This window comes from Narcine bancroftii, chromosome 10, assembly GCF_036971445.1.
Source record: "Narcine bancroftii isolate sNarBan1 chromosome 10, sNarBan1.hap1, whole genome shotgun sequence".
Classification (NCBI taxonomy): domain Eukaryota; kingdom Metazoa; phylum Chordata; class Chondrichthyes; order Torpediniformes; family Narcinidae; genus Narcine; species Narcine bancroftii.
This window is the reverse complement of record NC_091478.1, coordinates 62,586,977-62,614,087: the sequence shown is the minus strand read 5'-3', so window position 1 is coordinate 62,614,087 and position 27,111 is coordinate 62,586,977. Positions and strand designations below refer to the sequence as shown.

Here is a 27,111-nt window from a genome sequence, read left to right as displayed (position 1 = left end):
TGTTCAACTCATCTCACTCACTGAGCTGCATGGTGGCCACTTTATATTTACTCTAGATTCTACAATCTATATTCAAGAACAGTTCCTACAGATTAAAATAAATATAATCACACTACTTTAAAAAAAAACCACGGGAGGGAAAATGGGGTGTTGCATGTCAGTTAGTTTGACACTAGTTTTCTTCTGGAATTTATGATAATGGTGGACCTAGAAAACAATAACTGAATTAATCTGAGTCAGTGTGGGTTTATGAAAGTGAAACCATTCTTGGTCCAAACTTTTTTGGAGTGGCAATGAACAGAACTGATCAGGGTAAAACTGTTAATGTGGTGTATTTCGCCCTTGATAAGTTGTGATATAAGTGATGTTGAGCAATTTTGGAGTACTTGCTATTGGGAGGGATATATCAACGTTCAGAAACGAGAAATAAACGGGCCATTTTCACGTTGGGAAGCTTTAGTGGAGTGCCATGGGAATTGGTTTTCATTTCTCAGCTGTTCCCTATCAATAGCTTGAATTAGGGGAATCAGGGGTAATATATCCAAGGTTGATAATATTGAGCTAGATAGCAGTTGTAAATTGGATTATACATAGTGGCTTCAGGAGGAGGAGACGTGGACAGATTAACTGAAAGGCAAGATCATAGCAATTGGAAGGGAATGTGGGAAAATGTGACATCTTCTATGTTGACCATTCAGAACCAAGATGAGGAGAAATAAATGTAGCAACCCAGTGCGTAGTCAATCTTTGGCATTTCCTTTCAAAAAGGGCTGTGGAGACTGAATATATTCAAGACAGAGGTGGATAGATTCTTTAATATTAAGGAATGGAGGGCACAGCGTAGGAAGTCAAGTGATCAATCATAATTTTATTGAATGTGGAGCAGGTATGGGTTGAATATCCTGCTCTTGCTTCTATTTCTTATTTTCATATCTTCATAAATGCAATTTTTAGACACTCTTACCCAATCTCTGGTATTCAGATCTTCGGTCCCTGTGTTTAATACTTCTTCATACTTTTCGATGATCGTTGTTGCGAACAAACAGGTAAAATCTGATCTGACCGATATATTTACCCACTCTGCCATCTGTCCTAACTAACCTTGCTGTTATAATTCCAGTGGAGCACCATTAACTTTAATACAAATTGCCCAGAAAAGACGAAACCAAAATCAGGATTGGCCAATTTGTATATGAATTATGCCCCAAACTATCAATGTTTGTGGTCTTTGCAAATTTTTGCATTGACTGAACATCTACAAAAACGAGCAGACATTCTAAGATGTTAAACAGGAAAGTCTACAGGCGCTGTGATTGCAGTGCAATACACAAAAGTGCTGGAGAAACTCAGCAGGTCACGCAGCATCTGTAGGAAGCAAAGGGTAACCAATGCTTCAGGCTTAAGCCCTTCGTCATGTTACGAGCAACATCAGGCAGGCACCTGCTTAACAGGTGTGGGAGGAGGGAAGAAGGGGCAGGGGAGGAGGACAGGCCATCAGGCAAGAAATCAGAAGAAGTGATATGGTGGGAGAGCAGAAGAGAAAAAAGGAGAATTGATAAGGGAGGGAGGCAGCTCTCTGAATGGAAAGGGAAGAAGGTAAGAGAGCTGGAGGAAAGGAGACAGAGAGACAGGGCAAGAGAGTGAGAGAGATGGAAGAGGACACTAACAAAACTGGAGGCCAATGTTAACGCCAATTAGGTGGAGAGGGCCCAGATACAATACTGGGTGTTGTTCCTCCAATTTGTGGGTAGCCTCAGATGGCAGTCCATGAGGATGTGGACAGATGTGTATGCATGGGAATGTAATGAAGAATTTAAACACTTGGTAATTTCAAGGATTTTTTTTCCCTCAGTGTCTCTGATTTTGACTTGCGTAACGTGAATTTAAAGTGAAATTCATCCATCCACGAATCCAAAAATGTCAAAGATATCCAGTGACCTTTGGTTTATTGTTCTTGCCACATTGAGAGGTCCTAAATCAATATCATTCATGTTCAAATGTGTGTCCTCAGGCTCTCTGATCAGCAAAACTGACAGAAGTCATCTCAATGCACTCCTGGTCCACATTTCCACTTCAGTCTTGTCCTCCTGCTGCATGAAAATTAAACTCTTTATTCCCCTTCTTTTCAGGAGTTAAGGATCACAAGCTTTCATACACAAATGCACCAGGATCCTTTTCCTCTCTTCCCTCTGATACCACTACTTCATTTTGTCACATCTTTTGCCCTGCTATCAACTGCCCTCTCTGGCATTTTCGTCATGGACAATCAACCTTCTGACCTTCTTCATAAACCTCAGTTTCATCCCCATGATTAACTGAGAAAAATGTCTTCATTCAGGGAGTTGTTGAATCCTTGGTATTTTATTTTCTAAATTGCTGAATGAACCTCAAGATCAGGATCATTGTTGTGGATGTTGTCTACATGGCCTTTACTAAGGCCTTTGATAAGGTCCCACATGGGAGATAAATCAGGAAGGCTCAGGCGCTCGGTATTCATGGTGAAGTAGTAAACTGGATTCTACATTAGCAGGACAGGAGAAGCGAGAGTAGTGGTGGATGATTGCTTCTCAGGCGGAAGGTCTGTGACGAGTGGTGTGCCTCAGGGATCGGTGCTGGGACCTTTGTTGCTTGTCATCTATATCAATAATCTGGATGATAATGTGGTAAATTAGATCAGCAAATTTACAGATGACACAGAGATTAGAGGTGTTCTGGACAGAAATGAAGGCTATCAAAGCTTACAGAGGGATCCAGACCAGCTGAAAAAATGGCGGATGGAATTTAATGCAGACAAGTGTGAGGTGTTGTATTTTGCAAGGACAAACTGAAAGGACATACATGGTGAATGGTGGGGCACTGAGGAGTGCGGTAGATCAGAAGGATCTGGAATACAGATACACAATTCCCTCGTAATGGATGGATTGTGTATGCTAATTGGCTCGGACTGATCCGCCCCCTGATGAGACTCTTACCTGGACCCCTCCCCTGGCACCCAGGCCATAAAGGTGGGTCACTTTTCCCTTCCCTGCACTTCCCTAGTTTGGATCCGGGCCATCTCAAATCTTCTGTCCAATAAAGCCTATCGTTCCCCTCAAGTCATTGTCATTGCAATTATTGGGGCAACTGATAGTGCTCAACATCCCTGAAAGTAGCAACACAGATAGATAGGGTTGTAAAGAGAGCTTGTGTTACACTGATCTCGGAAGCTAAGTATGCTCAGGATTGGTCAGTACTTGGAGGAGAGACCACCCGGGAACACCAGGTGCTGAAGGTTTCTTTGAGGGGTGCTAGACAAAGTGGTGACTATCTGTCTGCCTTGACAAAAGTTAAAGAATTTCATGTATGTTATATTCTAAAATAGTATTACATGACAATATTGAAACCTTTACCTTTTTACCTTTATTGGCCTTCAAGGTATTGCTTATAGGAGTTGGGATGTTATGGTAAAGTTGTGTAAGACATTGTTGAGGCAAATTTGGAGTATTATTTGCAGTTTTGGTCACCTAACTACAGGAAAGATATTAAAAAAAATAGAAAGCGTGTAGAGAAGATTTTTTAGGACGCTGCCCTGACTTCAGGAACCTGTTTAACAGCAGGTTAGGATTTTATTCCCTGGAGTGTAGATGAATGAGGGGAGATTTGATAGAAATATTTAAAATTATGAGTGGTTAAGACAGAATAAATGCAGGTAGATTTTTTTCATTGAGGTTAGGTGAGATACAAACCAAAGGATATGGGTTAAGGGCAAAAGGGGAAAAGTATAGGGGGAACAGTACAGGAACTTCTTCACACAGAGAGTGGTGCGTGTGTGGAATGAGTTGCCAGCTGAAGTGGTGAATGGTGGCTCAATTTTAACATTTAAGAAGTATTTGGACAGGTACATGGATGGGAGGGATATGGAGGGCTATGGTCTGGGTGCAGGTCAGTGGCACTAGGCAGAAAAATAGTTCAGCACAGACTAGAATGGCTGAAGGACCTCGCTTGGTGCTGTAATGTTCTATGTTCTATATTCAAGACTGAGATAAACTGATGGAAAGATAAATAACTTTGGAGTCGAGGGGTATAGAAATGAAGAGTGGAGTGAGAAAGTGTTGATATGTAGATTTATTTCTTACATATCCTGGAGAGGGTAAAGGAAGAGTTGGAAAAAAGATTCAGCTAGCACAGGATGATGAGAAAACATCTCATTCAGTCATTTTGACTATTACAAGTTTGCACATCATATTCCTGTGTTCTCCATACCAAAAATAACCTCCAGTGCAAACATTTCAGGAGTTTATCTGAAGGTGTCAAACTATGTTAAACATCTAGCACCAGGAAAGAAGTGAATCTGATAATGATGTGATCCCCAGGCTTAACCCAGCCAGACTTTGGCAAAATCAAAGAATCCTTTGGATGCAATGTCTGATGCAATAAAAATAGGTCAAAATATGAATCTAATTCACTTATAAGCAGACAGTGATTTATAAATGTGTTTCCCCAGCAATACTTGGGACCCCCAATAATCTGTGTAAAGCAAACGAACACTAAGACGTTTACGAGGCAGTTCGTAGAATGACAACAATATTACCAGGAAGGGAGATAAAGGAGGAAGGCAAAGCTCTTCATTCTGATACATGTTCTTCGGCTGCCACAAAGCCTTGCTGTGTGATGGAAAGCCTCAGATCTTCCTGCAAACAAAACATACCCCGTTGTCATCACACTGAACCATCTGCTTTAAGGAATACCGTTAACAAAGCTTGTGAACAGGGTGATTAGAAAAGGACCCAGAACATCTGATGTCATGACATTGTCAGTCAATATAATCGAGGTGGTATTTATGATGAGAAAGTTACAATAAGACAACATAATTATGAAAATCTTGGATTCAATCTTCCTGATGCTTATCTGTAGAAATGTGTGCTTCTCTTTGGTTGAATATCAGATTAGCTCTCTGGCAATACAGATAGTGTTATATGGAGGATTTTATGGAAGGGTAAAAGGGTAAATAAAATTGTTTATAAAGTTAGAAAAAAATAGGTTACATTGAATAGAAAAGACATAAAAGCACTGGTTAGATTTTAATTTAAAATTAATTTTGATCTATAAATTTTTGTTGACTGGGGGGATCCATTTTATTTGTTTTCCACAATAGGAGAAAAGAAACTGGCCTACTGAGGGGTCAGTGGTGGTCTCAGACCTTGGACATTGTATTTGTGATCTTGCAGCAAGCCTGAATGAAACTTTGGACCTTGGACACTTGCCAACAAGTGGGCATCACTGTCTTGCAGCTGTGCAGAGATCAGCTGTTGTGGAGTGGACTGTGAAAGGAATGTGAGCAGTTTCGTCAACTATGCCAGTAATCCACCAGGCAAAATGAATCATACAGCAGCTGCAGGCGACCTCAAAAAGAAAAAAAGGTGCAGAGTCCTCTCCAACTCCTTACTTTTACGTAAACATGCTAAGAATATTGTGAAAGAGCCCCTGTAAATTGAAATCAAGGGGGAAGCTGGCTGGTAGTGTTATCTTAGACAAAGTAGGATGCTTGTACCTAGAGGTTGGTCAGCTCCACTGAAAGATATTCTTTGGACCAAATCCTCAGCTCTACCTTTTTAACAAACTTAGAAGTACACAGAATAAGAAAGGTTTGGAGAGATACGGAACAGGTGCAGGGAAACGGGACTAGCTCTGGAAGACAACTTGGAAGAATTGGGTCAAAGCCCTGCTTTACATCTGGATGGCTCTATAGCTTTCCTTTCCACTTACAACCTGAAATGGTGTCACTTGCTAATGTTTGCAGAAGGCTCGGTCCCCTTTGTAATTCTTCAGATTACGAAGCAGTTTGTGCAGATGTGCAGCAAGACCTGACCCATATTCAGATATTGAATGAGAAGTACCAAGTAAAATGGATCAAGTAGATTTCAGAGTTGATCTCTGGTCTCTGCTTAATTAAGTGTTGCAAGTGGAAATGTGAGAGCGTATTACATTCAATGGCACTACTATCGACAGATTTCCACCATCAACATTCTATGGGCCAAAAACTCCAGTAGAATGGCATAAAATCTGTGGGAAAGCAGGGCATCCTGTAGCCAGTGATTTTCCTCCTTTCTGGATCTGAAAGTTATGTCACAAGTGTGGTGAAATAGATATTACTTTCCTGAATGGAGCAGCATGAAAAATGTTCAGGACCTCAGAACCATCCAGTGCAAAGCAACCTGATAGATTGGGGTCATATCCACCAATATTTCACAAAAGTCTTCAGGGTGACCATGGCAGGACCGTGAATTAACTACTGCAGAAACTTGTCAAAACTTCATCAACAGTGTGACAGAGTATTTAGAGGTGGCTTGGGAGGAATTGCTAGAGTAGGTTGCAAACACACACATTTCAAAACACAGAATTTTTGCAGGACTTTTGCAGAATGCTTTTTGCAAAAAGAGCAACAAAATCGCAGACTTCAGCTTGCCTGGGAGAGCATGTGATTTTTGCAGGCAGAGGGAGAACAGTTTTGCTCTCAGAGGGGAAGGGAGTAAAACAGAGAGGAGAGATACAGAAATCAGTTCCAGAGGACAAAGCTGGCAAATTTTCGGAAGGCTGTCTGATCAAAGGAGAAGACTGGCTTTCTGAGGTGACCTGAAAGGAAGAGGATCATCTGGAGAACCCTGAAGGGGGCAAGTTTCGTCAGCAAGACTGATTGGAAAGGAATCAGGTGTGGATGTCCTGGAACAAAAAGGAATCTCTCTCTGAAAACCAGCAAGAACCCTCCTGAGTGGTAACCATTTGCCTGTTACGACAGGTGAACTTTGTTAATGCTAACTTCTGTGCAAGAATTGTCTGCAACCAGTGAGATTGGACTGTGATCCAAAGAACTTTTCTGATCTTAAATATACATTACACACACCTGGCTTAGTATTAGAAGGAGAATTAAGTAGGTTAGGTAGGTTAAGTAAGTAGGTTAGGTAGTTAAGTAATAAGTTAAAGTTTAGTTCTGTTTTCTTGTTCAATTATAATTAAAAACTACTTTAAGTAATCCTGTGTTGGGGAGGAGTCACGTGATGGAGTAGTGGCCGGACGGTGAACTCCAGCCCTCTCCAGAAAAGTCGGGAAAAACAAGAGAAAATACAAAGGCACAGAAATAAAAGTTAAAGAAAAGTGAGTATAAAGGTGGAAAGAAGAGGGCGACAAAAAAAGAAAAATCAAAATCAACGGTAAGAAGAGAGGAAGAGAAGACAACGGAGGAAGAAAGAGAAGGCCTTACCTGTCCGAAGAGGCCCGCTGTGGAGAGAGAAGCCCGCTTCCTCAGGTCGGTAGAAAAAGAACTACAACAATGGCTCGCAGAGCCGAGTAAAAGTGCGCAACCGCGCATGCGCGAGGAGTCGCGCATGCGCGAGGCGCATGAAAAAAAACACACCGACGGGAGGGGGGACCAGCTGGGGAGTCGATCTCCACAGCCGGCAACGACAGCTGCAGAACACCTGCAGCAAGAAGAGACCACAGAAAACAATGAAAACAAGAAAGAAGAAAAGGAAAGGGCAACAAAGAAACAACAGATGGCCAACCCAGAGGAAGAAGAAGAGGAAGAATACAGTGAAATAGATGAAGGGAAAGGCAAGGTAAATGATATACTTTCTCTTGTTAGAGGATACATGGAGTCATTTAAAGAATGGCAAACACAGGAATTCAATGATTTAAGAAGAAGAATAAACAACACAGAAGAGAAAGTGAATAAAATAGATATGACCTTAACAGAAATGGGGAAAAAAATGGACAAGATGGAAGAACAGGCAGTAGCAGCAGAAATGGAGGTAGAAGACTTAAAAAAGAAATTGGAGGAATCTAATAAAAAAACTAAAGAGACACAAGAACTACTAGCTCAAAAAATAGATATAATGGAAAATTATAACAGAAGAAATAACATAAAGATAGTGGGCCTTAAGGAAGATGAAGAAGGCAAGAATATGAGGGAGTTTATAAAAGAGTGGATCCCTAAGACCCTACGATGTCCAGAACTACAGCAAGAAATGGAAATAGAAAGGGCACATAGAGCATTGGCCTCTAAACCACAACCACAACAAAAACCAAGATCTATTGTAGTTAAATTCCTAAGATATACTACAAGAGAAAAGTTTCTGGAGAAGACAATGGAAAAAGTAAGAGAGGGCAACAAACCACTGGAGGTAAAGGGCAAAAAATCTTCATTTATCCAGATATAAGTTTTGAACTCCTAAAGAAGAGAAAAGAGTTCAATACAGCAAAGGCGATTTTATGGAAGAAAGGGTATAAATTTATACTGAAGCATCCAGCGGTATTGAAAATATTTATTCCAGGACAACAAAACAGACTATTCTCGGATCCAGAAGAAGCACGAAAATTTGAAGAACAATTACAAAAATAGACTGAGGGATGAAGACGGGTAATGAGAGTAAAAATGATCACGATTGATATGTATGTGGGTAAAGACAAAAATAGACTGAGGGATGAAGACGGGTAATGAGAGTAAAAAGGACCACGATTGATATGTATGCGGGTAAAGAGGTATAAGAGTGAATAGAGACAATGTGCATACGTGAATGTATCTGTAATTAGAGGAAAATATAGATAGTATAGACAAGAATTAATAAGGGAAGGTAATGGAATAGAGAGAATAAGGAGGGAATTAAAAGAGTGACCTTTGTGACATATGAAAAGTGAAATCTTTTCTGGGGGGGCTGGGTGGGGGAAAATAGCGGTCACTGCAAAATCAGTTGACGCTTGCGAGTGGATTCGCAAACCAAATGGAGAGGGGAGATGTGGTTGTCCGACAAGGGATAAAGGACAACTCAGGAGGGGAAGGGGAGATTGGGGATAAAGAAGATAGAAATAGGAGAATAAGGAAAATGTTGGATGTTGTAGGAATGTTGTCTTGTAAAGAGTTGAAAATAAGAAAACAGAAATGGAAAAGGAGGAAAGGTAATGATGGAAAAACGGAAAGAGAAGATAAACAAAATATAAAATGGCTACGCTGAACTATATGACTTTAAATATTAATGGAATACATAACCAAATTAAAAGGAAGAAACTACTAAATTTACTGAAAAAGGAAAAAATAGATATAACATTTGTCCAAGAAACACACTTAACTGAATTGGAGCACAAGAAATTAAAGAGAGATTGGGTAGGACATGTAACAGCAGCATCGTATAATTCAAAAGCAAGAGGAGTGGCTATATTAATTAGCAAAAATGTGCCATTTAAAATAGAAGAGGAAATAATAGATCCAGCAGGGAGATATGTTATGATAAAATGTCAGATATATTCGGAGCTTTGGAATCTACTTAATATATATTCACCTAACGAAGAAGACCAAAAGTTTATGCAAGATATCTTTTTGAAGGTAGCTAATACGCAAGGGAACATACTAATAGGAGGGGATTTCAATCTGAATTTGGATCCAAATATGGATAAAACGGGGAAAAAAATTAACAGGAAGAACAAAGTAACCAAATTTATAATTAAATCAATGCAAGAAATGAAACTTGTGGATATATGGAGGAAACAAAACCCAAAAGAAAAGGAATACTCATACTACTCGACTAGACATAAAACATACTCAAGAATAGACCTATTTTTGTTATCAGCTAGTATGCAGGATAGAGTAAGAAAAACAGAATATAAAGCGAGAATGCTATCGGACCATTCACCCTTAATACTGACAGTAAAGCTAGAGGACATCCCTCCAAGAATGTATAGATGGAGATTAAACCCCATGCTACTTAAAAGACAGGATTTTAGAGAATTTATTGAAAAACAATTAAAAATGTATTTTGAAGTAAATACGGAATCAGTGGAAGATAAGTTTATACTATGGGACGCAATGAAAACATTCATTAGAGGGCAAATAATAAGTTATGTAACCAAGATGAAGAAGGACTATAATCAGGAAACAGAGCAGTTGGAAAGGGAAATAGTAAATATAGAAAAAGAATTAGCAATGAAGGAAGATACAACTAAAAGAAGAGAATTGGCGGATAAAAAAATAAAATATGAAACACTACAAACATATAAGGTGGAGAAGAATATAATGAAGACAAAACAGAAATATTATGAACTAGGTGAAAAAACGCACAAAATCCTAGCATGGCAGCTTAAGACAGAACAAGCTAAGAAAATGGTATTGGCATCAAGGAAAAAAGACAAACAAATTACATATAATCCAAAAGAAATTAAGGAAAACTTCAGAGAATTCTATGAACAATTATACCGAACTGAAAACGAAGGGAAAGAAGGGAAAATAGATGAATTTTTGACTAAAATTGAACTACCAAAACTACAAATAGAGGAACAAAATAAATTAACAGAACCAATTGGAACAGTAGAAATACAAGAGATAATAAAAAAATTACCAAATAATAAGACACCAGGAGAGGATGGACTCCCAATAGAATTCTACAAAACATTTAAAGACTTATTAATACCGCCCCTCCTGGATGTAATCAACCAGATTGATGAGACACAAAACTTACCAGATTCATGTAAAACAGCAATAATTACAGTGATACTAAAACAAGGGAAAGATCCACTCTCACCAGCGTCATATAGACCAATATCTTTGCTAAACACAGATTATAAGATAATAGCTAAACTATTAGCAAACAAATTAGCAGAACAGGTACCGAAAATGGTAAATTTAGACCAAACTGGATTTATCAAAAAAAGACGCACAACAGACAATATTTGTAAATTTATTAACTTAATTCATGCAGTAGAAGGAAATAAAGCACCTGCAGTAGCAGTTGCTTTAGACGCAGAGAAGGCCTTCGACAGAGTAGAATGGAATTATTTGTTCAAAGTATTGCAAAAATTCAGTTTACCGGAGAAGTATATTAATTGGATTAAAGCATTATATAAGGGACCGTTAGCGAAAGTGACAGTAAATGGACATGTATCAAAGCAATTTAACTTAAGCAGGTCAACGCGGCAGGGATGCCCACTGTCACCGTTATTGTTTGCGCTAGCTATAGAACCACTAGCAGAATTGATAAGAATAGATAATAATATAAAAGGAATAAAAATAAAAGACAGGGAATATAAAATCAGTCTATTTGCGGATGATGTGATAGTGTACTTAACAGAACCAGAACTATCAATAAAAGAATTATATAAGAAATTGAAGGAATATGGAGAAGTGTCGGGATACAAGATAAACGTAAATAAAAGTGAAGCAATGCCAATGAATAACGCGGATTTCTCAAAATTTAAGAAGGAATCCCCATTCAGATGGCAAATGCAGGCAATAAGATACCTAGGTGTACAAATAAACAAAAATCTAGGCCAATTATATAAACTCAATTACAATCCACTAATGAAAAAATTACAGGACGATTTAGAGCATTGGAAAGAGCTACCACTAACACTGATAGGAAGGATAAACTGTATTAAAATGAACATTTTTCCAAGGATACTATACTTATTTCAGGCATTGCCAATACAACTGACAGAAAAATTCTTCAAAGAGTTAAAGAAAATAATAAGGAAATTTTTATGGAGAGGGGGGAAACCGAGGATAGCACTAGATAAATTAACAGAATGGTATAAACAAGGAGGCTTACAATTGCCAAACTTCAAAAATTATTATAGAGCCGCACAATTAAGATACCTATCAGATTTTTATCAAACAAGGGAAAAACCAGACTGGACGAGATTAGAATTAGATAAAATAGGGGAAAAGATACCTGAACACATATTATATAAATGGGACGAAAAATTGGTACAACATAGAACTTCTCCAGTATTACATCATCTCCTCAATATTTGGAAGAAGATTCATGTAGAAAGAAATAAAACAAATTATCAATTACCAAAACTAATATTGACGCAAAATAAGCTACTCCCTTTTACAATAGACAACCTTTCCTTTAGAAAATGGGAAAGAAAAGGGATTAAAAGAATAGAAAATTGTTTTTCAGGAAGTAGATTCTTATCCTTTGAACAAATGAGAGATAAGTACAATATAACTGGAGATACAGCGCTGGCATATTACCAACTGAGATCCTACTTGAAAGAGAAATTAGGAAGCAATTTGAGTTTACCAGAGGGAAGTAACCTTGAATATGTGATTACAGATACAATGTTAATCAAAAGATTTATAACAAATATGTATATTAAACTGCAAGAAAAGGAGAATGAGGAAACAAATGGTAAAACTAAACAAAAATGGGAACAAGATTTAAATATAAAGATAAAAAAGGAAACATGGGAGAAATTATGTTCTGGAACGATGAGAAATACAATAAATACGAGGCTACGTATGATACAATATAATTGGTTACACAGACTATACATTACACCGCAAAAGTTAAATAAATGGGACCCAACAGTATCTGATAGATGTTTTCGATGTAAAAAAGAAAGGGGAACAACAATTCATGCAATCTGGACATGTGAGAGAGTAGAAAAATTTTGGGATGATCTCAATCAGATATTAAATAAAATAACAGAAAACAATATACCAAAGAATCCAGAGATCTTTCTCCTAAGTAACATAAAAAATAAAGAATTTGGAATTGACTTGGAGGATGCACAAAAAAGATTTGTTAAGATAGCCCTAGCCGTAGCAAAAAAATGTATTATGTCAACCTGGAAATTGGAAGATAATTTGAAAATACAACAATGGTATATAGAAATGAATAAATGTATTCCATTAGAAAAAATAACATATAGTTTAAGAAATAATATTGAAATATTCGAACAAGTATGGGAGCCTTACATTAAATACAATAGCGAAAACCTACCGGGAACAAACATTACCTAAGTTGATGGAAGGAGAAGAAAAGAAAAGAATGGACTCAGTAGAATTTCTGGTGTATTTTTGTTGAATGACAACATTGTCTGACTGGCTTAATGCAACCTAGATTGTATACCTAAAATGGATGAGAGGGGGGGTGGGGGGGTGGCTTGGGAGGAGGGGGGGGGGAAGAAAAAGACACTGTATATGTGTGAAAAAGAAAAAGTGTATATCATGGCTAACGTGATTTATGGTGTGAAAAATAAAAAATTTAAAAATAAAAAAATAAAAAAAAGTAATCCTGTGTTGTGGTGCTTATCTAGTGCTGCTGGTTTTTGGGGTCCTCTGGACTCTGTAACAACAGCACTTCCCAAATCTATGACTTTTCTTTTAGCTTGTGGGACAAGAGCATCCTGATGACCATTGTCATGTTAGGCTGCATCAGGCTGCAAGTGGAACTCAAGTACGAGGGCAATGTGCTGAGCTTCTACCTGTCCCAGGTGTCGCAAAGGATGGGCCTGGTTGCCATGTAATGTCTCAGTCAGCTGGACATTGCCACACTAACTACTATATATCATTTGTGGAAGAGTTTTTTCTGACAAACACCTTTGACCAGAAGTCGATCAGGCAGTGGTCAGCATGGAACATCCTGCAGACACTGAGAGATGAGGACTCAATGGACACAACGGGGTGGTTCTCTGAGCAGGCTGTTCAGGTCATCTGGCAAAAATGCCTCATCGCTGGTGCTCACTAATAATCCAGGACTTTGCCTGGCTGGTGGTGAGAGGAGCCTTCCCGGTCATATCCTTCCCACAAAGCACGATGTCCACGAAATGTCTGTGGTGGAGTGAGACAGTTGTACATCTCTTTGAAGAATGTTTTGAGAAGGGTGCAGGGGTCCTTGTCCCAGTTCATCCCCAGCAGCAGTGTGACAGAGGACTCTGTAATCTATGGGCTGTTCCTGGGGCCATAGGCAGAGGCGGACACCCAGAGCTGCTGGAACATCATCAACTCAGTGAAAGACGCACTTTGGCTTGTCCAAAACCAGTTGATGTTTCAGTACATCAAGATGTCAGTGAGGGAATATTGCCCACTGGCACATTCCAGGCTGCTGAGCTAACGCGAGGGCACTGTTGTGAAGGACCAGAGTTAAGACCTCTTCCATTACTGGGCATTAAGGAGCAGACACTGAGAGGAAGTCCCTCAAACAGAAGGGGGAGTAATGTCAAGGGCCACTGTGATGGCAATGGTGCTAAATAAAAAAAATTATTTCATTTTTCATTTAGACATACAGCACGAACAGGTTCTTTTGGCCCAGAACTAATGTAACAATGTGCATTGATGGAAATGTATGGGTAAGATTTTGAACACATCCTTTTTTTGTAAATAATTTGTTGTGAATAAAATTTATTTTTGGGGAAAAAAAGAACAGCAGGTACAAAACAACACTATGGATTAATACTTGACATAGACTGCAATGGAGATCAGGGTTGAACCAGAGTCATTGGAGCTGTGAGGCAGCATTCCCCACATTTCACCACTCTCCTGCCCCATGGTGCATTACACAATTGAATTACTAAGCCAATGCTTGTTCAGAATGAGTTAAAATGCTGTTTTAAGGGAAACACAGCTGCTTTCAAATATGTGAGAAGATTTCCCATCAGGGCACAGCCTACAGATCTTTGGTTGAATGCAACAGCACTGCCTCTCATTGGCAGAGAGATTCAGTTAGTCACACCCTTTCCCCATTTCTCTGCCAATTTTAAACATTCCAGATCAATACAACCCACCATGTAAATATTTGTTCTCTATATTTCCCTGATTTATTTTGCTAGTTGTTTGTTTTTGCTTGGTTACTGATCCTCTTGCGAGCAGAGTTTCCTCTTAGTTATTCTTTCAAAAGATATGGCAATTTAGAATATTTCTGTTAACTCACACTAAGATTCAAAGAGAACCATCTCAACTACTGTAAAACTAAACATATGAAATTGAGTTTTAAATGAATCTTTAGCAGCAAACTCCACTGTTTACAGATGACCCGCTGAATTCCAAATGTTTGCTCAAGATTCCAGTGTCCACAGGTTTGGTGTTTCTCTCTTGGATTGATGAGCGCTCTTGCAGGAGGAGGACTGGAAGGCTTTTGAATCATTACATCGTACCGCTAATATTATTGGTAGGCAGGAGTCGGCATGGTATTTTCCAAAGAGCTGTGCTTGTTGCTGTTAAAGGGTCCAAACCCGAAACATTGACTGATCATTTCTACCCATGGGTGCTGACTGACCCGTTAAGTTCCTCCAGCAATTCTTTGTCTGCTCGTCATTCCAACATCTGCAGTTTTTGCATTTCTCACACTTGTTGTTCTTTTTGAATGGCACCTGATGCTCAGAACTACACCAGGTAATTGGCTCATGTACTTATCTTTCCAATGTGATCCCAGGCCATCGCACAAACACCTTAAGTATTTTTGAAGCATACTTCTGAAGAATTTTTTCAGGAGATGAAACACCATAGCAAATTTATGCAAAGTTCAGCCTCATAATGATCAACACCTTTTCTTTGGCTTGGCTTCGCGGACGAAGATTTATGGAGGGGGTAAATGTCCGTGTCAGCTGCAGGCTCGTTTGTGGCTGACAAGTCCGATGCGGGACCTTTGGCAGAGAGATCATTATTATTGTTCACACGACTGGGGGAAACCAACCCTTGTGTATCACCATGTGATCTTTGAGAGAGGATATGTTCTCTGTTCAATGTTTCAAGTAAAAGGCAATGTAGCATTGGAGTTCCAAGCTAGGTTGCAGTCTCAAGGACGTAGAAATGCCAGCAGGCACGACAACAGGCAGCTTCTGACATGGAGCTGCTTTTGGCTCAATCTTTGGAAGGTAACACCAAGCAGTCGAGCATCACATTCACTGGCATACTGGGCACGATACTGTTTCAGTGTGAGAAAGAAATGTACCAAGCAGTGTGAGATAAGAGAGGCCTATAGCCTTACATAGCATGGAAACTTGGAAGCGCCCTTAAACAAAAGGTGACCAGGATGACTTAGTTGCAACAGTATGCCGATGTGTGGGTATGAGAAGGTGGATGGACAAAAAAGGGATATGGAGAGATGTCCATCTTTGGCCGATCAGTTGAAGAAGTGTAATTTCTTGCAGGCCTCGAGTGAAGGCACTTGACGCTGGCAGGATTGATCCTCCCCTTTCAGGTGGGCTGAAAAATAATAGTTAGTGAATTCATGGTGCTGCCTAATCCAGGTCCTCACTTCAAATCCCTTTCACTAATAATGCTCTTCAATTATGTGGCGGCTGTGATTCCATACAAATTCATTCCAGAATATTTAATCTTCTGTATTTACAAGCAAAGTTGGACATCAAACCACATGAAGAGATATATGAAAAGATGGTATGATGAAAGTGGAAGGTTAATGGGGCACTTTAAAGAACAAAAGAGAGATTGAGCTGTAGGGAATTTTTGGGAAGGAATTCCAAATCTGTGTACCCGGGCAGCAAAACAAATGACTGTCAATGGTGGAAAGTTGCACAAGAGGACAAAGTTGGACTGGACCTGTTTGGGCTACAGGACTGAAGAAGGATGCAGAAGTAAAGAGAGACAAGGTTGTAAGGAGATAGGAAAACAATGATGAGAATCTTAAAATCAAAGTGTGACCAAATTAGGAGCTGTCACTCATCACTGGCCCAAATACATCTTAAAAATAGCAAGGCCGTGACATTTCGGGTGGCACGGTTGGTGTAGTGGTTAGTGCAACACCTTTATAGCGCCAGTTACTGGGAACAGGGTTCAAATCCCATGCTGTCTGTAAGGTCTTTGTATGTTCTCCCTGTGTCTGCTTGGGCTTTTCCTGAGGGCTCCGGTTTACTCCCACCATTCCAAACCTACTGGGGGTGTAGATTAATTGGATGTAAATTGGGGACATGGATTCATGGGTCAACATGGCCTGTTATTGTGCTATAAAGTTGAATTTAAATTTTAAAAAAATTTAAATGAGAAAATAACAAGCCAAGCAATCCTTCTACCTTATCGTCCTGTTCCTCCAGGCTCTGAACAATGCACTGAAAAGTCTGCACAGAAGGTTTCTGCGAGATTAGTCACTAGACATATGTTTATTTCTCTCTAGAGGCCGGTAATGAACACTTCTTTTAAATTAAAATCTGCAAAACAAATGCAAATCGCATCAGAAAATTCTGAGACGAACACTTAGCCTTAATCAGAAATGTAGACATTAAACACAGTTTAAAATGGCTTCCCTTACACTTACTATTATTTTTCTGTCCTATTTCTTTAGGTGCCTCAAGTTATTGGAAAGTTATTAAAATTTTGAGCATCTCAAGTCATTCCATCATCTCCTAGTTTGAGGTTATGGGATAACTTAGGGACATGCATTTCCTTTTTCAACAGGGGGGTCACAATTTATTCACCACAATGCTCTACTCCAGTGACATCATGAATGGGTCAGTGCTTCATGCTGGGACTTTCCTTTTATGCTGTCAGTTGGATGGAACAGTGTGACATTGTCTCACAAAGAACCATCTTTACGTTTCCCCCAATTCAGAGCAGCCCTTCCCCAACAGTGCAACATGTGGTGCAAGGTATTAGTAAGTACCAAAATATCTTCTCCAACAGCTAGGAGTTACCTGTAATTACAGGAAAGGACCCATAAATGGATTACAGGGCTGCTATCTAGAAGATTGGAGAAATGAATATAAAAATTGTAGTACTCAAAATCTTAAATAAAAACGGAGAATGCTTGAAAGACTCTGCAAATTAGGCCACACCTGTAAAAGAGAAGTAAAGTTTCAGGCTGATAGATAATACAAAAGATCTGGAGGCATGAAGTTTAATCATACAATCCTGCTGGTTAATTTACTATCAGTTCATTTTAAAAAATGAAGCCAATATCAGTTATGGTGACTGTTGTATCTCTGTGTTACTTGGGAGGCTTCTTAAATAACTTAGAGATGCAAGGTTCAAATAACAAAAGAGAGTTTACTTACTGATGCCTTCCACCATTTTAGGAAACTTCACACACACACACACACACACACACACACACACACACACACACACACACACACACACACACACACACACACACACACACACACACACACACACACACACACTCTTATACATATGCCCCACAGTGGGGTATTACGGTTACTGCAGTGAGAAGGGTGTATTCTTACACAGTTACGAAATAGTTCACATTATCCTGACTATATTACAGTGTCATTGAAATTGTTGGACTGTTGTTAAAAAAAATTGAGCTTGCTAATGTCATTGAGGCATTTCTCTAATTTGCAAATGAGGGTAGACATTTGGAAGGGGATGCCATGGGACCATGCACCTTCATTCTCAGGGGATGGGGGGGATGGGGAGGTGGAAGAGAGATTAATAGCTTCAAGATTTTTGGTATCCTCATATCAAAGAATCTCTTCCTCAACCAGCATATCTGAAAATGAGAAGAAGACAACACAACTAGATTCAGTGTGTAATAAATAGATGATGCATTTTTTTTGTTTATTTTCATTTGTATGAAAATATTGTTTTATGGTTTTATTGTATTGTATATGTTGAATATTTATGGGTTTTGGAGGGGGTGGGTAGAGGGGAGGGAGGGAAAGTGGGGGGGGGGAAGGGGAGAAAAGACCACTATGTAAATTTAATAAAAAACGTTTGTACATATTTTGGTTGATATGGCTCATAGTGTGAAAAATAAAAAGAAAATTATAAAAAAAACAACCCAGCATATCAAGGTGACTCTGAAGAAGGTGCCCAACATCTCAACTTTCCTATGAATTTGAGGTACTTAATCAAACTTCTACAGGGGCCCTATGGAAACTACTGACTTAATACATCACAGCCTGTTTTGGAAACTCTAGTGCAGGGGTTCTCAGACATTTTCTTTCCACTCACATACCACTTTAAATAACCCCTATGCCGTCGGTGCTCTGTGATTAGTAAGGGATTGCTTAAGGTGGGATGTGGGTGGGAAGGGAAGGTTGAGAACCACTGCTCTAGACCCAATTGCTACTGAAATATTTTGCTTGAGAAAAATTGTCATTGTCCCATTTCCTTTGGAGTTATGAAACCATGCACATAACAAGTCAATGAGGGACAATTAAAACAGTGGTTTTCAACCTTTTTCTTTCCACCCACATCCCACCTTAAGCAATCCCTTACTAATCACAGAGCACCGATGGCATAGGGATTACTTAAAAAGGTTGAGAGCCACCACCCTAATGAAACACAAAAGTCTGCAGAGACTGTGATTGTAGTAAAAACACACAAGGCCCAGGAATGCAGAAGTTGCAGAAAGTGGCAAACCACTTTGACTCATGCTTTAAAAATATATTGGAGATTTTGCATAATCCAAAACCTGGGGAGTCCCCATATTTGAAGAGTAATGAAGAAACTCCACACTGACCCAGGAGAGGGTGCAAGTCCATGAGGTTGCAGCCCAGATAGTTTGTTCAAAGGAAAAGAGCTTTTTTTCTGTTGTTGGTCGTGTTAGGATGACAGTAGGCCCTTTCAAACTGCCATGTAATTTGCAGGGTTAGCGATCCAGTTACATGGTGATTTGAAAAAATCCAACCTGGTCAGAACCAAACTGGATCCATGACCAACCTCCAGACTTACCGGGGTGTTCTGGTCTGGTGGTTTGAAAAGAGAAATGGCCAACCCAGTTACTCTGGTGACATCAGCACTTGCACGTTGGCATCACAGGGAAACCCCTGGAAAGAGGTTGCTTCCAGAGGTGGAGAGAGGTTGCTTCCAGTGGGGGAAGGAAGGTCGCTGCCTCAGTGGGGAGAGATAGTGGGGGTGGTGACTGACAGGCGGGGGGCGGGCGATTGACGGCCGGTGGAAAGGGAGAGAGACTGACTGCCGATAGTTTCTGTAAGTGCGTGACGCATCATTATGGGGGCGGGATCCCCCTTAAATTGTCGGTTTGGCCCTGCTATTTGAGGTTCATCCCCATGCTATTTGAAAGATGCTTCCAGCACCTTTGCCCCAGTAATCACGTCCAGATCCCAGGAGGGCTTCCCAGGCGCTGCAGTTTAAAAGAGGATATTGGAATTTACTTCATTCACAAGCACTGATATCGCTTTCCTCAAGAAGGCAAAAAAAGGGCTAGTAATAAATTAGACATTTGATTTAACATTGGAATGATGCCAGATACCTGCCACCAGTTTTCTGACCAGTACTGAATCCATAATGACAAATCAGGTAAATTATGAGTTGAACAGACAGTTTAAATGCTACAGATTTCACTTCTTACAAAGCATTTAACTTAGATGCAAACACCTCCATAAAATATACACCATTTTAATAATATTCTTATGAATACCAAACTGGACAACATTGAAGGAGTATGTGGCCACCTCGGCTTCAGCACCCTCCTCTCCTCCTCTGCCACTGGATCTTTGACTTTCACTCTTTAAAAAAAATGCAATCAGTGTTGGTGGATAACTTCTCCTCCATGATCACACTCAAAGCCAGCACTCCCAAGGGATGTGTTCGCTGTCTCTTACTACCTCTAATCCATGACTGAACAGCTAAATGCCATTCAACTCCATGTTCTAATTTGCCAATGGCACTACAGTAATAGAGCGGGTATCAAATAATGACGAGACAAAATACAGAAAAGACGGAAAGTCTAATGGTGTGGTAGCAAGACGACAAACTCTCAACAGGAGATATAGGAATGATAATTGACTTCAGGAAGGGGGGCAGGATTGTGGACTATCCTGCCCACAATGACCTGACCCAGAACAAACACATTGATGTGATGTTTAGGAAAGTGCACTAATACTTCAACTTTCTTCCAGGATGAAGGAAGTTCAGCATGTCTCGATTTACCTTCAACAACTTCTGCAGGCACATCACCGAAAGCACACTTGCTGGATGGAATGCAACTTGATATTGGAGCTGCTCTGCTTAAGATCAGAAGCAGCTACAAAAGTGAATGATTGCAGTTCAGAGCATAACGCAAAACTTCCCTTCCCTCCATTGATGTGTGTGGTGCACTGTAGTGCAGCAAGCAGACACAAAACACAGAAAAATCTATACTACAGGCTTTAATCCACTTAAATTCTGTTGTACACCAGTTGTAATCTCAATGGCTTCATGTGTGACTGGCCTGGGAAGGGTCAGCTCAAGTCTATATACAGGTCGGTGATTAACAGCCGGCCAGGTGGAGTCAGCCTCCCAGGTATAGAGGACACCCCCTGCAGGAGGATGGTGGGCACATGGCCCAGAGCTGTGGTTATACCACCACAATATATAAATGCCCTCTTCCCCTTCCTCTCATTAGAGAATGCACTTACCAACGTACTTAAAAACAGTTGCATCCCCGCAACCATCAGATTCCTGGAAAAACTCCTGCTTGGTGCTAATTGATCTTTTTTTTTCCTTGCAATATGCTCTGTAATTGTGCTCTTTACACAGTCGTACAAATGTTAGGGATAACCTGCTCACAGAAGAACCCTTCTCGATGAACTAGATATTTTGTGACAGATAAACTTGGAAAACTCAAAAATATTTTGGTTATTTCGTTTTCCAAGAATGTACAAAATCTAGTTATACAGTCCAAGATATTATATTGTCTTTATTCAGTGCACTAAGTCTATACTTATATTTGCTTTATGTTACATATATTACATTAACCTAGCATCGCCTTTTAACTTCTAAGTATTTCATCGGTTAAAAGCTTGGGAGATTATTAAGCAGGCTGAGGCCCTTCGTGTTGAATGGCAGGAGGAATTAATTTATACGGTGACCATTCTCTATGAGCACATAGTATAATTTGAGAAAGCCACATAAAGAGCGCATACATGCCTGAAACTTCTGCTGCATGCCAAAGTGGACTGCTTTGGCTTCTGAGGAGCTCCAAAAAGAAATTAAAATTTTGTAATCAAAAGGAACAGACCTCAAGAAGCAGCTAATGATGACTTAGCCTTAAACTTTGGCCTGAGGAATTCCTTGGGCAAGAATTATTGACCTCAAACAATCATAGCCGTATAATCCACAACATAACAGCACCTAATAGCCTGAATACGCCTGAGATTGTCTGATCTCAGAAGCTATGCAGGCTCAGAGCTGGTCAGTACTTGGAGGGGAGACCACTTCGGAACACCAGGTGCTGCAGGTTTCTGGGAGGGGCACTGGACAAAGTGGCGACTCTGTCTGCCTCAAGGAAGACAAAAGTCAAAGAATTTCACATATGTTACATTCTAAATGTAGTATTAGGTGACAATAATGGAACCTTGACCTTTACATGAGAGTTCTCGCTGTGATTGACTAGAGTTTTACAGGGATGCAATAAACAATCAGGTATCAAGGGCAATGCCTAAGATTCAGCTCTTAGGCCCATATTTGGACCAATACTGTGATTTGGTCCTGGAGAAAGCCAATCGAAACATCAGTTGATATTAACCCCTTGATAACATTGCCAACGACACCTTGTGTCACTTTGCTTTAATGGGCAGTGTTTGAATTGCATTTTAATACAAGTAGCTTGCTAGAGATGCAAGCTGATTGTCCAGATAATCAAATTTATGAAAGGAATAGTTCAGCAGCAGCAGATTTTACTTAATTGCAAAATGTCTGGTGTATTGCATTTGAGGAATAACAGAATGTTGCAGGACATTTGTCAATGGTCTTAGAACTGCTAACCCTGAACGGTGCCATAGAACAATAACCATGTCCTAAACTTGTACAATTTCTTCAACAAAATATAATTTACTCAGATGCTTCACATAATCATCATCAACTGGACAAGCCACATCAAGCAAGATGGAGCAGAGACAGCGCTGATGGAAGCGTTCTAGGAGCCGTAGGTGATGCCGGTAGAGGACCCATGATTCAGAGCCGAACAGGAGTGTGGGTATGACAACGGCTCTGTACATGCTGATCTTTGTGTGTTTCTTAAGGTGATTGTTTTTCCAGACTCTTTTGTGTAGTCTTCCAAAAAGCGCTATTTGCCTTGTCGAGTCTGTTGTCTATCTCTTTGTCGATCCTTGCATCAGATGAAATGGTGCAGCCGTGATAGGTAAACTGGTTGACCGTTTTGAGTTCTGTGTGCCCAATGGTGATGTTGGGGGGCTGGTAGTCATGGTGGAGAGCTGGCTGATGGAGGACCTCAGTTTTCTTCAGGCTGACTTCCAGGCCAAACATTTTGGCAGTTTCCGCAAAACAGGACGTCATGCGCTGGAGAGCTGGCTCTGAATGGGCAACTAAAGCGGCATCGTCTGCAAAGAGTAGTTCACGGACAAGTTGCTCTTGTGTCTTGGTGTGAGCTTGCAGGCGCCTCAGATTAAAGAGACTGCCACCAGTGCGGTACTGGATGTAAACAGCGTCTTCATTGTTGAGGTCTTTCATGGCTTGTTTCAGCATCATGCTGAAGAAGATAGTAAAGAGGGTTGGTGCGAGGACGCAGCCTTGCTTCTCGCTGTTGTCAATGGAGATGGGTTCGGAGAGCTCATTTCTGTATCTGACCTGACCTTGTTGGTTTTCATGCAGTTGGATAACCATGTTGAGGAACTTGGGGGGGGCATCCGAGGTGCTCTAGTATTTGCCAAAGCCCTTTCCTGCTCACGGTGTCAAAGGCTTTGGTGAGGCAAAGGTGATGTAGAGTCCTTTGTTTTGTTCTCTGCACTTTTCTTGGAGCTGTCCGAGGGCAAAGACCACGTCAGTAGTTCCTCTGTTTGCACGAAAGCCACACTGTGATTCTGGGAGGACATTTTCAGCGACACTAGGTATTAGTCTATTAAGGAGAATCCTAGTGAAAATTTTGCCTGCAATGGAGAGCAGCGTGATTCCCCTGTAGTTTGAGCAGTCTGATTTCTCGCCTTTGTTTTTGTACAGGGTGATGATGATGGCATCACGAAGGTCCTGATCTGCCTTGAACAACGGGCTAATGAATAGCACGTATCAATGACGTGCATTGCAAGTCACGCCTCCTTAATGACCGCACTTCCAGTATGCTGTCTAAACTCCCGCAAGGAAACTGAGATCTTGAGTTTTGGTCGTTTGGTCCAATGCCGAGATGTTGGAGATTCTTCAGATCTATAAAGTCACGTAAGTTCTATCTGAAAAACATAATAGAGAAGTAGCAATGATGTTCCACTAAATCTGCACCCATTCCCAAAATCTTTTGGAAATGTTAATGCCCAATGGTTGCTGGAGTGGGAGAAATTCATCAGCTTCCAAACTGTTGACAAACCCAGAATGTTTACCATCAAACATCTTAGTGTGATAATGGGAAAAACTTACATCAAATATTGAGAAGTAAGATGATGATGATCCAATCAAAGTGGAGGATGCATCCACCAAGCTGTCATTGGCGTTATTTTTGTTCTGTGAAATAAAAGTTCAAGGCAAACTTGGGTAACTTGCAAGGAATCTGCAGTCAGCACCTATGCACATGGGATTGAGTTTCTTTGAGCAGTCACCAGGATAAGTTGTGGTCAGACTTCGTTATCTGGAGGCATATGTGGACATTGCAGATACAGTTAAAATAAAAGGATCAATGCGACAGAAAGGATGGTCAATGTTTCATACTGGAACCCTTCATGAAGAATCAAAGCTACTTAAGCTTGTAAAAGTGTAGAGGTCATCATTATTGTACCCATACCTCCTGGTGTTTAATAGTTGTTAGTTTGTAATATATTACATTTATAGTGCTCGTATTAACATTTTTATTCTTTGTAGTGTCTTAAAAAAGAAATTTTGGTTGTGATGCTCTTTCAGCCTTGACTGAATCTGGATGGGTTCAGTGAATAGACAACTACCTGTATGAGAAAGGTGAGGATGTTAAGAGAGGGAATTCCAAAGTGTATGACTTTGGGGAGCTGATGGCAGAATCACCAATGGTAGATCAACTACAATCAATGAAGTTCAGGGGGCTGTAATTGGAGAAGCCTTAGAATCTAGCAAGGTTCTAGTTGCAAAGAAGGTTACAGAGGAGGAGAAGGTTAAGACCATAGAGGTATTTGAAAACAAATTTTCAAACATTTTAAATTTGAAGTGTTGCCAAACTTGGACCCATTGTAGGAGAGCACTGATAATGTGGAACAGTGGGTCTTGATCCAATTTAGTGTAGGGGTGTGCAAAAAATTACAGAAGTAATTTATACATGGCAGTGGGTAGGAGATCAGGTAGGAGAATATTAGAAATACAAGTACAGAAATGCTTTAAACACTCTTCATCATACAATCTTTCTGAGCAGCACCAGATCTTTGCCTTGTCTCCCAATGAGAAAGCTCACCTCAATGTCAGAGGGATCACTAATCGTCAGATAAACATTCAGCAAGGAACCAGTAGCAAAAAGAAGCCTGGGATTTGGCAGAATTATTAGTCTCCCATGAGTACAGGCAAACATTGACCATCGCTTCCACTCGGATCCCCTCAACAAACTGGAACCTTCCCTCGACCGAAGGGGTTTTCACCTTATAGGTAGTTATGTGTCATCAGAAAATTTTTTTCTGACCCTGAACTAAATCCCAGCACATTAAGGTAAAAGGAATAAGTGCATAGATAAAAATGTTACAGATTGATAGTTCTCATTATAATTTCCCACCATTTCTTTTTACCAAAGCATGCTAACTGCCTAAACCCTGCCCTTCAAATATCAACTGTTTCTTAGGATGTTCCCAGTACCTGGTACGGTCTTGCAATACATCCTGATCTGCGGTTTCTCCATAGAGAACATAATGAAGATCGTCCTTTTCCTCATGAATCAGATCAAGTGCTGAAAACAGGTGTGTTGCTCCCATTGTTTAAGAATCAATTTATGTGCCACCAGCCGTAACAACTGGCCTTTTATTGACTTGCTCAACGTAGCATCAATCTGCTCAACTCAAAATTTTTGAACATCACTAATTGTGATGACATAACTATCATCACGTGTCCTGCCTCTGTCATCATTAGTTAATGCATGTCACATGCAATCATGTGTATATTATGCAAACAGTCACATAATCCTTGACCATAGGCAGGATGAATGATTGTCCTGTTTTATGGTCTTACCTGCGTGAAACCAAATCATTCTGTAGGCAAACAAACTGAGGAAAGAACAGAAAGAAAGCAATTAGATCTTATTTAGCTGAGATGATCCTATTTCTTGATTCCTTTCACTAAAATTGACCTTTAAGCAAATTGAGCATTCTTCTTCCAATTTCTATAGAAATAAACAGGGGTGCAGTCCTACTAGACCTCACCTGCACCTCAGGGAGAAACTCCAGCACCTCATGGGGCTGCTCCAAACACCTCCCTGTTGCCGTTTTTGGTGAGCGTTGGCATCTAAAAAAAAATTAGCCCTGCACCTCTGGAAATAAAAGCTCCCACCCTTTACCTATTCTAGGAATGTACTGGGATTTAAAATCCAGACCCTCCACTCCACCCCCCCCCCCCCATGTAGCTGTTTGTTTTGCCTCAAATTATCCTCAATCCTTTCCTTTCAAATGCAGTAGATAGGAGAAAGTTGGAAGGCATGCTTAAGCAAGTCCCTTCCCCAGCTATTTGATTAGGGAATGGTATTCAGAGTCAAGATGAGTTGGTCTTTTACTGATGACAGATTTTTTTTCTCTTACCACCTCCCTCAATCTCGCAATATCCTGTAGTTTATTTTGCTTGAGTAGATCTCGCAATATCCTGTAGTTTATATTGCTTGAGTAGTTTATAATTTTCCATCACAAAATCAATAATTAATTCAACAATTTTAGTTATTCCCTCACATTTCCAGATCACAAAATCAATAATTAATTCAACAATTTTCGTTATTCCCTCACATTTCCAGATCACCTTTCCATTTCATTGGGCGGCACGGCTATCGCAACGCTATTACAGCGCCAGCGACTGGGGTTCAAATCCAACGCCATCTGTCAGAAGTTGGTACATTCTCCCTGTGTCTGCATGGGTTTCCTTCAGGTGCTCAAGTTTCCTCCCTAATGTTCAAAACCTACCTGAGGTTGTAGGTCAATTGGGTGAAGTTGGGCGGAAAGGGCCCGTTACTGTGCTGTACGTCTACATTTAAAATTTCCCCTCAGATTTCATTCTTCTCTTCTTTTTTGTGTCCCTTCCAGTCAAACTGTCACATGCCTTTTTTAAAATCTCTCCTAAAAAAAGTGCAGAATATGGAAATCTGAAATTTAAAAGAAATTAGAAAAGTGATAGAGAAACAGAATTTATTCTCCAGGATGATGATTTTTCTTCAGAATTGAGGAAACTTGTAAATCAAGCATTTTTTAAGTTGCAGAATCAGAGCAGGTCCACAAACGTCTGTCTGCACTACTGAAACATTGCCTTTTTAACACTAATTGCAACTGTGAATGTTTATTAATGTATTTTTA

At 40.0% G+C, this 27,111-nt stretch overlaps 1 protein-coding gene across 9 annotated transcripts in view; it reads right to left on the bottom strand.

Moving 5' to 3' along the window:
* Nucleotides 1-25,607, bottom strand: part of LOC138744615 (microtubule-associated tyrosine carboxypeptidase 1-like) — a 115,946-nt gene extending 90,339 nt beyond the window's left edge. For 2 of the 9 annotated variants that reach the window (XM_069901037.1, XM_069901027.1), the window contains exons 1-3: nt 17,019-17,201; nt 16,777-16,911; nt 4,571-4,670 (exon numbers count right to left, since the gene is read on the bottom strand). In XM_069901037.1, coding sequence (XP_069757138.1) covers nt 4,571-4,618 — 48 coding nt within the window. In that variant the 5' untranslated portion in view covers nt 4,619-4,670; nt 16,777-16,911; nt 17,019-17,201. Of the gene's footprint in view, nt 1-4,570; nt 4,671-16,776; nt 16,912-17,012; nt 17,203-17,394; nt 17,528-24,034; nt 24,119-25,420 lie in introns of those variants that run through there. The other 7 variants (XM_069901034.1, XM_069901029.1, XM_069901031.1 and 4 more) reach the window with 7 other exon arrangements.
* Between the last annotated feature and the right edge of the window lie 1,504 nt (nt 25,608-27,111).